Genomic DNA, 13,325 nt, shown 5'->3' with positions numbered 1-13,325 from the left:
ATGTCACCAGAACATCTCAGCGTAAACTAATAAGAATGCACTCAACTTTTATCTCAAGGATTGATTGAATCCATAGACTCTCAATAGGCATGTGAGGCATTTTATGTCAATAAACATGCTGAAAAAAACAGATGAAAGCTCAAACTTTTTATCAATTATCAACCTTTGAATTTCTTTCTCCATGATGACATATTTCTTCTGCCTTCCAGACAAGTTCTCTTTGCAAATCTACATAATGCAAAGATATTTTCCAAATTTGATCTCAAAGCTAGATTTTGGCAACTTGGGATTCATCCTGATGATCGTCATCAGACTGCTTTCTGCATTCCTAACCAACATTACCAATGGACAGTTATGCCTTTTGGTCTTAAGGTAGCCCTTTCTATGTTTCAGAAAGTCATGACGAAGATATTTGCTTCATTTCTTCATACATGTCTTATCTATATTGATGATATCCTTCTCTTCTCAAAAGATGAAGAATTTCATGTTTATCTTCTTCGCAAATTTTTTGATATCATACACTCTTATGGTATTATGCTCTCTGAGAAGAAAATACAGCTGGGACAGACAAAGATTGATTTTCTTGGTATGGTCATTGCTGATGGCAAGTATGACCTCCATCCTCATATTGCTAATGAGTTACAGAAATTCCCAGATGTTCTCACCACTCAAAAAGAAATAAAACAATTCTTGGGAATTGCCAATTACATGCGTAGTTTGATCCCGAACATCTCTCAACTTACCTCTCCACTTTCCCAGATGCTTAAGAAGAATCCTCCTTCATGGTCTGACAAGCAAACAAATGTAGTTAAAAGTCTTGAGTGCAAAACCTTCCTTACACAGTCATTGAAGATTCCCTCTTCTGGGAAACGAATTCTTCAAACAGATGCTAGTGACACCCATTGGGATGCAGTGCTTTTTGAATAAAATGATAAAGTACAACGTTTGTGTGGATATCAGAGTGGACAGTTTAAACTACATTAACAACATTATCATTCTACTTTCAAAGAAATATTGGTAGTAAAAAATGCTATTGAGAGGTTTGAATTTCATCTGGTTAGCCATCATTTCTTTGTTGAAACATACATGAAATCTTTTGATCAAATGCTCTGATTCAACAAGAAAAAGGTTCCACATCAGCAATTACTCTGATGAGCAAAATGGTTCAATAAGTATTCTTTCACCATCCAAAACATCAAAGGTCACACCAATACCATTGCAGATTATTTATCCAAGCCTAAAGCTAAACAAATTTGTTTCATGAACCCTAGGTCCAAACCACTTCCTTGTTTCATATATCAACCACTAACCTAGTCTAGTTCTTTTAAGATGATGAATGTGAGCAAGAGGTAATGTAAATGGATTGATAATCCATAGATGAATCAAATGTATTAAGCTCACTAAAATATGGATTTAAATGTCATAAGATGTTAGAGATACATATAGACATGATGGAAAACTTGTAAGCATATCCTCATATATCAGTTGAGGAAAGATGAATATATGCTTTAGATGCTAAATAACGCGTAAGCACACTTACAAATGATATAAGCTCTAGACGAATTTGAGGCTAGATGATATTAAATGCTTAAGACGCTAAGAAAAGTCCAATCGACTAGACGTTACATGATTCATATGCATTTAGTTGCATTATATGAGTTATAATGTTATTTTCATCATGAGATGATTTATACTCATGGTAGATGATATTTAAATGTTATATCATGACACGAGATGTATGTGTACAAGATTTACATACTTGTTTGTATTTGTACACTTGATGTTTTATATGACCATGGGAGATGATGAAAAATATGAGTTAGTAAAGAAAAGGAATCATACCTAGATGCAAAAGAAATGTGGTGTATGAATGAATGTCAAATAACATACTTGATATTGATTGGATCATTCTTTACAGAGCAATTAGTGATCACCCTTTCATGGTTGAATGTTTTACAAGTAATCCAAAAGCGAAGGATGCTGGAGACAGCAAGACCATGCGTGAGGAAAGATAATTTATTGTCATCCTGACGTTTTATCTTGATGTAAATAATGTAAATGATAAACGTTTTTGAAACACCTCATTGGAAAGTGTTAGCTTTCCATGAATAATCATTTCTCACAAATACAGTAAGTGTTAATCAATTTTTGCCATATTAATTTTTTGATTGTATATTGATTTATTTAATTCTTGATTATTGTTTATATAAATATTTTTGTCAACTTATAAAGTTGTGTGTACACTTTCATTTATGATGTTTACAAATCTATTTGGTTCTTTAGTTTACACATGTCATGACATTTTCCATTGATGTCTACACATTTCCTTAGTCTTATTTTATCGTAATATATGTGCACACATTAAAGTTAGATGTGCAAACAGTTATTAAGTCAAACCTTAGTCCAGAGGTTGAGTTTTCGTTCATTGTTAGGATTTTATTTAGGACTGAAATATACATTAGTGGTCCAAATACAAGTGTCAAATATTTCAGATGTGGTCCTAGAAATTTGTTTTGCCTTTTCAAAAGTGGTCCTAATAACTTGTTAAAAACTTTCCTTAAATAGCCAAACATGTGTAAGGACTAGTCTGGGCAGAAAAGTTTTTCATAAAAGGTTGTTTGCCTTTTCTAGCCACATTTGGTTTTTTTCATGTTCTTCTTCAAATATTTGGCAAAGTTTTTCGTGAGTAAGGCACATTTATCATCATCCACGTTAGGGCTGAAAAAAACCGGTTAACCGAATCAGATATGTGCTTTTTGTAACTGAATCAGTTTTTCGGTTCAAACCATATTGCAAACCGAAACCGGTTCGGATTTTGGCATAAACCGGTTTGCAAACCGATCCGGATTTTTATTTTGCAATCCGATTAACCGGTTTGCAAACCGGTTTTATTAATAAAAAAAAATTTGCCTTTTTTTTATATGTTATGATAAAAAAATTGCCTTTTTTTTATATGCAAACCTATTTTACAGTTATATAATTACGATCATCTATTTTACATGATAACTCTACAATAAACTGAGAAATTACACTTGTTAGTTGCTAACTTGCTATTATGGTTTCAAGGATACCTCAAATGGTTTACCATTTAATTTTGGCCCTGAATCTTGAGAAAATATGTATAAATTTGCATAACATAGTTCCATTATGAGACTTATGAAAAAACGTATCAATATCTGATGGTAGGAAGACTATGAGAAGTTGCTAGATTGAAAGATAATAAATCATGCCCAATTGAAATTCTTATGCTTCTCAACAAGAAAATAATACAGACAGCCGCCATTTACATTTATAACTCTTATTGATATTTGATGGATAATAAATCATGCCCAATTGAAATTCTTATTGTTTTATTTTGGTTAATTGAGTCACTAAGAATAGTGACTTTTCACTTGAGCAGTTTTAACTCATGTTGCTAGATTGAAAATTAAAAAATTGAAACAAAATTACTTCATTAACTCACTTGAGCAGTTTTAACTCATGCCCAAATTGAGTTTTCACTAAGAATAAGACTATAAGAAGTTGCTAGATTGAAATATAATAAATCATGCCTAACTGAAGGCTGAAGCCGTGTCTCCAAACAAGCAACAAGCAACAAGTCACAAGTTTCATTAATAGATGACAGACGAATTGGGATCCAGCTAGCTTCAAAACAACTCTTATTTTTAACTCATACAAAATTAGGTTAAGAGCATGGCAAAAGAAAATTAAAAAATAGAAACAAAATTACTTCATAAAAGCATTAAAAGTATTAGATACTTTTAATTAATTATCAGAGTTCATTACTGTAACTGTTAACTCTGTAAGTCTGTAATCCAACAATGTCAAAATAAATGTTATCGTCTTCGCATTTAAACACAATAATACTTCTTCACTGGATGTTAAGTGTTCATCTTTAATACATAAAACGCCAATGAAAGAGACGAAACAATTATAAAAAGTAAAAACTCCATTTCATATCAGTTATCACTGTAACGTGGGACACAAAATGAGAGAGGTGAGGAATTGAACAAAATTCTCAAGGGCATTGAAAATACAAATGAGAAACCTCTGGACGGCTCTAGCAGCACAAGAAAACCCAAAGATTCTACTACAAAATTCATGAGATCATTTTCTTCAGACCATCTCTCTTCTCAACAAAAATAGTTTACATTTACATGCATTGTAATATCCTATTCCTACTGACCTAACCACCAAAAGCTTCAGTTGTTGGAGAGTGGAGAGGGCAGCGGCGGCGACTGGAGTCTTGGAGAGTGGAGAGGGCAGCGGCGGCTGACGAGTTTGAGAGGAGAGGACGAGAGGAGGAGAGACAAGTATTGAAGAAGAAGGACTTAGGAGCGAAATCAACAGGAAAATGGAGAAGGCAGCGGCGACTGGAGTCTTGGAGACAATGGAGACTGGAGAGGGCAGCAGCGGCCTGCGAGTTTGAGAGGAGAAGAGGAGTATTTTAGAGTGTGAAGTTAGGGATTCAAGATCCAAACTTTTCAAAGTACTATTAGATTTAGGTATTTAGGATTTTGGATAATAAGGATTTTTAAAATAATACTATTATATTAATAGGATTAAAGGAAAACCGGTTTCAGTTAACCGGTTATGAAAATGATATAAACCGTAAACCGAACCGAAAAACCGGTTTAGCCATTTTTTGAAACCGAAACCGGTTAACCAGTTTTCCGGAACGGTTTCGGTCTGGTTTCTCGATTCGGTTTTCGGTTTTTTTTTGCAGCCCTAATCCACGTCAGTTACATCAACATTTTCAAGGAGATTAGAAATTATCTCATGCTTTAAAGCAAGATCTTTACCTGATTTCTTGTCCCACCTTTTCAGATTGAGCTTGAAAGTTTGTAAAGATCCAATCAACTCATCAAATTGCATGGAATCCAGATCAGGACATTCTTCGATGGAGGTCGCCTTTGACATAAATCTCTTGGGTAGTGAGCATAAGATTTTCTTGATAAATTCAACATTAGTATAGACTTTACACAAAGCATAACACTCATTATACACATCACAAATTCTGCCATGAAAGTTGGTTCTTGTTTCATCATCATGCATAATCAGATTTTCATAGTCAATAATGAATCTCCTAAACCTAGTTTTCTTAACAATGTTTATTCCTTCATTTTTTTTTTTTTTTACCTGAAGTTTATTCCATGCACCTTTAACGGTTAGCAATAATTTTCATCTAATTTACACTAACAGTAATAAAGATGGCATAAATGGCTTTTGAGTTAAAATTAGCAAGATTTAATTCAGCCTTAGTCCACTCTTCTATTGGTTTTGGTTTGATCACCTCTTCTTCAACAACTACGGGTGCTTTCCAACCACTGACAATTGGAATCCATACCCTCTCATCTCTAGACTTTAGGAAAGCATGCATCCTAGGTTCCCAATAAGGATAGTTGGTTCCCTCTAACAGGGGTGGTTTGTTAGTAAACCCTCATTCACTAAAGAAGTTCATAATAAGCACACTACAGATGTTGACACAAACAAGACAAATGTGGTCACATACAGACGTGCAAGGCAAATGTGGACACACACAGAACAAATGTAGACACACTAAAAACGAGAAGATCAATTCAAAAACGCACAAAATCAAAACAGATGCAACACAAGCTAAAACAAGGCACAAGCACAATCAAGCATGGATCTACTAAAATAATTCTTCAAAGCGTTCTCTAATATCAAAATGAAAGTTTAAGTTTAACCAAGCTCACTAAACTATTGCGAAAAGTGTTGATGTGTTCATCGGTGCTTGTGGGTATGGTTATTCAGCATAAGCATCATATCAAACATGAGTATAAAATAAAGCACATAAGCATATTTACATGGTTCAGCTAATAGCCTACATCCATAAGACCAAGTCCAGACGAAGCAAATCTACTATAGCAAACATTCAAAGTTCATTGTAAAGTTGAAGTTAAGCAAACAAATGTAAAACACTCCCTGTTTTCACAATAGTCTTAACTTCACCCTATAGTTAATCCAATGTCTTGCCACAGCTTGCTTGAATCCAAAAAACCTCTTGGATAGCTCAAGCTCCACTCAAGTTTCAATGCTGAAGAAAACCTTCAGCTCCACAACTTGAAATCCCTTCAAGCATTCATCAATGGAAACATGTTCCAACACACTCAAACAATCAAGATTAGATAAGTATTTTGAGCATTGAAAAACAACTAAGAAACCTAACCTAAAATGAATAAAACCTCTAAGGATTTTCAGAGAACAACAAAATGAATATTCACGTTCAAACGTAAATGCAAGGATGAAAAAGATTATAAAAAATCCTTGCTCAATAATCTACTAGATAGCCAACTAACAAACTCTTACACATGTTTAGCTATTTAAAAAAAGTTTTCAACAGCTTGCTAGAACCACTTCTAAAAAGGCAAAACAAATTTCCAGGACCACATCTGAAATATTTGACACTTGTATTTGGACCACTCACGCATATTTCAGTCTTCAATAAAATCCTAACAACCAATGAAAACTCGACAGCTATACTGAGGTCTAACTGGACGACCGTTTACACATTTGACTCTAATGTGTCAACATATATTACGATAAATCAGACTAAGGAAATGTGCACACATCAATGTAGAATGACATGACATGTGTAAACTAAAAACATGATTGTGCTTAACCAAATAGATGTACAAACATTAGAAATGAAAATGTACACACAACTTCATAAGTTGACAAAAATGCTTACAATTATCCTCAACATTAGATCCTGCTGAATCAACTCAACCACAAGCTTCGACATCATCTAGTTCTCGTGGAGGGAAAAGGTTCAAATCAAAGGCTGTAAGAGGTAAAACTTCCAAAGGAAAAACTCCCACCCAAAGGTCAAGCAACCATTGAAGGTTTGGTTCAAACCTTATGAACAAAGCGGGGGAGTTGATTGCTGATTTTGAGGGAGTAGATTGATAATTGATGGATAGAAAGGTTGTTTTTTTTTTTTTTTTNTACTAAAATAATTCTTCAAAGCGTTCTCTAATATCAAAATGAAAGTTTAAGTTTAACCAAGCTCACTAAACTATTGCGAAAAGTGTTGATGTGTTCATTGATGCTTATGGGTATGGTTATTCAGCATAAGCGTCATATCAACCATGAGTATAAAATAAAGCACACAAGCATATTTACATGGTTCAGCTAATAGCCTACATCCATAAGACTAAGTTCGGACGAAGCAAATCTACTATAGCAAACATTCAAAGTTCATTACAAAGTTGAAGTTAAGCAAACAAATGTAAAACACTCCTTGTTTTAACTTCACCATATAGTTAATCCAATGTCTTGCCACAGCTTGCTTTAATCCAAAAAACCTCTTAGATAGCTCGAGCTCCACTCAAGTTTCAATGCTGAAGAAAACCTTCAACTCCACAACTTGAAATCCCTTCAAGCATTCATCAATGGAAACATGTTCCAACACACTCAAACAATCAAGATTAAATAAGTATTTTGAGCATTGAAAAACAACTAAGGAACCTAACCTAAAATGAATAAAACCTCTAAGGATTTTTAGAGAACAACAAAATGAATATTCACGTTCAAACGTAAATGCAAGGATGAAAAAGATTATAAAGAATCCTTGCTCAATAATCTACTAGATAGCCAACCGACAAACTCTTACACATGTTTAGCTATTTAAAGAAAGTTTTCAACAACTTGTTAGAACCACTTCTAAAAAGGCAAAACAAATTTCTAGGACCACATCTGAAATATTTGACACTTGTATTTAGACCACTCACGCATATTTCAGTCCTCAATAAAATCCTAACAACCAATGAAAACTCGACATCTATACTAAGGTCTAACTGGATGACCGTTTACACATTTGACTCTAATGTGTCAACATATATTACGATAAATTAGACTAAGGAAATGTGCACACATCAATGCAGAATAACATGACATGTGTAAACTAAAAATATGATTGTGCTTAACCAAATAGATGTACAAACATTAGAAATGAAAATGTACACACAACTTCATAAGTTGACAAAAATACTTACAATTCTCCTCAACACCAATTGCATTAGATCCTGCTGAATCAACTCAACCACAAGCTTCAACATCATCTAGTTCTCGTGGAGGAAAAAGGTTCAAATCAAAGGTTGTAAGAAGTAAAACTTCCAAAGGAAAAACTCCCACCCAAAGGTCAAGCAACCATTGAAGGTTTGGTTCAAACCTTATGAACAAAGCGGGGGAGTTGATTGCTAATTATAAAGGAGTAGATTGATAATTGATGGGTAGAAAGATTGTCGTTTTTTTTATTTTGGTTAAAAACTATTGCTGATATATTTGAACTGATGTTTTATTTTTGTTTTTGATAATGTTGGTTAAATGTGACTTTAATTGTGCTTGCTGTTTTGTGTTTTTAATTGATGCTTGTTTGAATGTGAAGTGGTTTAAACACTAAGGGGGATTGTGCTTGCTGATAGGGAGTTTATTTTTTTTTTTATTTTTTTTTATTTTTTTTGTAGTGAATATGAACTGATTTGCATTTTGTTTTTAAGTTCACTTTTGTTCACATATCTCTATGCTTGATAATAATGATGTTTACATGAGATATGTTGTTTTTGTGTGTGGTTGTTTCTATCGTCTCTATAATTTGTTGTTGGTCTTTGTTTGAGATAGGTTTTTGTTAATCATTTGATCAAGATTGTGCTTGGTTCATAAGTTTGACAAAGGGGGGGATTGTAAGTATTTTTGTCAACTTATAAAATTGTGTGTGCACTTTCATTTCAGATGTTTGCACATCTATTTGGTTAAGCACAATCATGTGTCTAGTTTAGACATGTCATGACATTCTGCATTGATGTGTGCACATTTCTTTAGTCTGATTTTATCATAATATATGTGAACACATTAGAGTCAGATATGTAAACAGTCATCCAATTAGTTCTTAGTACAGATGTCGAGTTTTCATTAACTGTTAGGATTTTATTTATGACCGAAATATGCGTGAATGGTCCAAATATAAGTGTCAAATATTTCAGTTGTGGTCTAGGAAATTTGCTTTGCTTTTTCAAAAGTGATCATAACAAGTTGTTGAAAACTTTCTTAAATAGTCAAACATGTGTATAGCTTTGACGATCGACTGTCTAGTAGATTGTTGAGCAAGAAATTTTTATAACTTCTTCATCCTTGCATTTACGTTTGAACCTAAATATTCCTCTTTGAAAATCCTTAAAGGTTTTATTCATTTTAAGTCAAGTTCCTTTGTTGTTTTTTAATGCTCAAAATACCTATCTAATCTTGGTTGTTTGTGCGTTGAAACATGATTCTATTGATGAATGCTTAAAGGTTTCAAACTGTAGAGCTAAAGATTGTCTTCGACATTGAAGCTTGAGTGGAGCTCGAGCTATCCAAGAGGTTTTTTGGATTCAAGCAAGCCGTGGCAAGACATTGGATTAACTAAAAGGTGAAGTTAAGAGTGTTGTGAAAACAGGGAGTGTTTTACATTTGTTTGCTTATCTTTAACTTTGTAATGAACTTTGAATGTTTGTTATAGTAGATTTGCTTCATCTGGATTTAGTCCCATGGATGTAGGTTGTTAACTGAACCATGTAAATATGCTTGTGTGTTTATTCTATGCTCATGATTGATATGATGAGTATGTTGAATAACCGTACCCACAAGCACCAATGAACACAATCAACACTTTCTACCATAGTTTTAATGAACTTGGTTAAACATAAATTTTCAGTTTACATTTTGTTGTTGATTGTTGATTCTAATAACATTACTATTACTACTACTATCATCTCGTCTACTTCTATATCCTAGTCTCCTTAAGAAATTAGACATTTCTAAAATAATTCTAACTTACAAGTTCTAGTTTTTCTTAGAATACGAGACCACCTAACACGTCTGACCAAGCGCACCCTCCAAGCTGACCAAAGCATAATCTAGAAATGATCCTAGAGTTCTTCTAGATTAAAAGCTTTTAGATTTATCTAATTCTTAGTTCACTTAAGGAAACAAGTGTCACGAGTGAACAATAATATGAACATTAAGTTGCTCTAGCAATATGCACAACACTTGCTACAATGAATCTAAAATAGTGTATTATTTCGACAACAACTTGACTCTGATACCATAATGGGGCAAGATCATAAAAATGATGATAAAATGCTTATATGAAGATAAAATATGAAGAAGTTATATATATATATATATATATATATATATAAAAGTAACCTGACATTCGATTTAGCTTCCTTTATGCGTTCAAAGTTGCACCACATTACAACACAGACCATGAGAAACTTATATGCTCTATCACCAACTCAATGGCAATCAAGAAATTGAAGAAAATGTTGAAACAAATTGACATGGAAAGCAAGGCACAACCAAACACAAAATGAAAATGCAAGCTCACCAGGGAAAGAAATCAAAGAATAAAACAACAAAAGAGAGAAAGGAAAAGAGATTATTCCCACATAGAAAAAAGAAACATTAAATACGAAAACAAAAAAGTTGATAAGCTAAAAACTTTACTGGAGTATGTTTTGTTTTCCCAGGACCTCCCTTTCTAAGGATGGATATAGATTACAAAGTGCTATATGAATGTAGCAGGTTTTCACCCGGCCATGGTGGTGCAGAGATGAAGTACAAATCAATCAGCATTTTCAGAGTGCAGCTACATAATACCCTTAAAATCACAGGGAGGAGTTCATTGTCTTTCGGAAAACCACGAATGTCCCTTAAAATCACATGGATATTCATGGTTTTCCAAAAGATAGTGAACTCCACAAAAATATCCTCACACTTAGGCTTAAATCTCATCCCTCCAACTTAATTTCTTTTTGCACCTTAAACACCTCAAAGCTTTACTCTGCTCAACTAGATTACTCCCTAAACAGATAGTTAAGAGTGGAAGTACTGTCAATGAACCCTCATTTTTCTAACTTAAACCCAATCATATCTTTTTATATCAATATCAATTCAGGAACTGTAAGTGACAAATCTTTCATTTTGATCGACTTGGCTAGACCATTTCTTTTAATAATGACTATCAGTTCAGAAATGGTAATTAACAAACTCCCTATTATGAGGAAATGATGCAGCATTTCACTTTACTTTGTTGACTTTGAATTGAACGAGTCCTCCATTTTTGCTTTTGCTATGGCAGCTTGTTCCTCCACAAGAAGATCCTCAAAGCACTTGGTACAGAAGTTCAAGTTGGCTGCTGGAACAGAGGAACCACAATTATTAGCGCACAGCTTTGGCTCGGATGCAAACTTCGATAAAAGTAAGAAGCCCTTGAGCACATATAAAATTCACTTTTCCACCGAGTTAAAAAATGTTTTACGTGAATGCTAACTTCAATCAAAGATGAACGAATGCATCAAATAGAGTTACCAAAATATCGTTTAAGGGTGAAGGCTTTAAATGAAAAGCAAAGCGAAAGATTCATATATATATATATAAGAAACTGATCAATATAGTAAAACTAAAAGAGTACCTCCTCTTGAGTTAAAAAAACTCAAAACATATTTTCTAGAAACGGCTGAATTTGAGTTACAATGCCTCAGTAACAATATTTCGTGCTGCACAGTCCAAACTAATTTGCATCCCTTCAGTAACTACAACCAAAACAGATACTTATAGAACTGACAAGGATACCATGAAAGAAAGTAAAGTAACATTTCAACAATCCACAACAAACTCAAAGGCACAGCCAAGGAACACCAAGGTACAAGCATTTTGTCCGCAGTTTACAATATTAACAAAGCAAAACAAGCTAATATTTTCAATAAAAGAAGCAACACCATGATCCTAAGAAGATATTGAAGTTAAATTATAACAAAACAGTCAATGAGAAATGAGATCCAAAGGGTAACAACCAAAGAATAGAATTTTAGTAAATAGATTAAACACAACTCTAATATATATAATACAATTCAACTCAAACTTGAGGACAAAATCAAGAAAAAAAAGAGTTCCAAGCACAAAGATACAACCCACAAGCATTTACTCCATACAATAAATCATGGCGCAACTCAAACAGCCACCACCAAACAAAACAAATCAGAGAAGGCAAAATAAAACTACCAAAACAAATACCCACATGAACAAAAACAAAAATTGAAAAGTTTTTGTATAATTACCATAAGAATAATTGTTTCCCCAATATCCCCGTCCCAAAAATGGAAAGGAAGTGTTCGATTGATGAAGGAATCTACGAAGGTTTGGACCTGGCCATTTGGAGCAAAGTTGAACCACTGCAAATCCATCACCATTTTCACTGAAGCTATGAATCAGATCTCTTCATTACTTGTAATCTTCTGTTTACTCAGTGATATAAAGTGTGTCGGTGGGGGTAGGAAAAGTCGAAAACTAACAGATGTCAAATATGTCATAGCTTGTAGCATAGCAGCGAAGATTTTCCGCCACCCTAAGGAGTTTACGACAATTTACTCCTCAAAGTTTGGAGGAACTCGAAGCCACCCAAAAATTTTACAAACATTAGTACTATGCCACATATTTGTCTTTTTATTATATTATTTTTAATTTTTATTTATTCTATTTTATTTTAATTATGATATGTACAGACCGAAATAAGAGTTGGGGAAGGAGAAAATGAGTTTTGGATATGATATTTAGGATTTATTTTAATTAATACTTTAACCAGTGTTATGAAAACTGGACCAGACCGTCCGGTCGGACCAGTTCGACAGGAAGCTGGCGGCATCTCTAGTTCGGTGTCCTCTGAAAATCGGTATTTTTAATCAAACCGGTGTTATGAAAACTGGACCAGACCGTTCGATCGGACCAGTTCGACCGGGAGCTGGCGGCATCTCCGGTCCGATGTCCTCTGAAAATCGATATTTTTAATCAAACCGGATTGAGCCGCGGTTGGACCATCGGAATAGTGCCGAATCACAGTCCAATCGCAACTCAATCCCGTCGGATTCCGACATCGTTCGAGGGAGAAAACACCACCATCATACTTAATGGCATCTTCACGACAAAACCCATCCATTTTTAGTGGTCATCGTCCATCCTTTCGTCGCTCGATATCCACCTATAGTTCACACGACCGTTCGACTTTCTTCTTGATTCTGGCAAATTCCTACGCCGATAGAACTCCCTAACTCCACCATAAGAGTCACTGGCAACTATACATCAAAAGCCCCATGATTCCAAACGTCAATTAGTCGTTGATCGTCGCTGTCGCCATCACTCACCAGTCTCTTCACACAACAGGAGTGTTTTGGATAGATTTTAAACTTTAAGGGAGTATTATAAGGATGTTTTTGATGAATTTCAAACATTTAGAAACTAAAAATAATTTTACAAGATACGGTCTA

General features: G+C 34.1%; 1 protein-coding gene and 1 long non-coding RNA gene across 2 annotated transcripts; both read right to left on the bottom strand.

Moving 5' to 3' along the window:
* Window positions 1-3,931: 3,931 nt before the first annotated feature.
* Window positions 3,932-6,962, bottom strand: LOC116106764. The gene is made up of 2 exons (XR_004124352.1): window positions 4,803-6,962; window positions 3,932-4,417 (listed from the first exon to the last, which is right to left on the bottom strand). It is a non-coding gene; the product is annotated as an uncharacterized LOC116106764 (long non-coding RNA).
* A 1,317-nt stretch (window positions 6,963-8,279) lies between these two features.
* On the bottom strand, window positions 8,280-12,268 carry LOC116106762. Its single transcript, XM_031393087.1, has 3 exons — window positions 12,123-12,268; window positions 11,477-11,597; window positions 8,280-11,200 (listed from the first exon to the last, which is right to left on the bottom strand). Exons 1-3 carry the CDS (start codon window positions 12,252-12,254, stop codon window positions 11,088-11,090), a joined length of 366 nt encoding a protein of 121 aa, XP_031248947.1. The 5' UTR covers window positions 12,255-12,268; the 3' UTR covers window positions 8,280-11,087.
* Window positions 12,269-13,325: the final 1,057 nt, after the last annotated feature.

Source organism: Pistacia vera, unplaced genomic scaffold (genome assembly GCF_008641045.1).
Source record: "Pistacia vera cultivar Batoury unplaced genomic scaffold, PisVer_v2 Contig521, whole genome shotgun sequence".
NCBI lineage: Eukaryota > Viridiplantae > Streptophyta > Magnoliopsida > Sapindales > Anacardiaceae > Pistacia > Pistacia vera.
The sequence above is the reverse complement of the archived record's forward strand: the minus strand, read 5'-3'. Positions and strand labels throughout refer to the sequence as shown.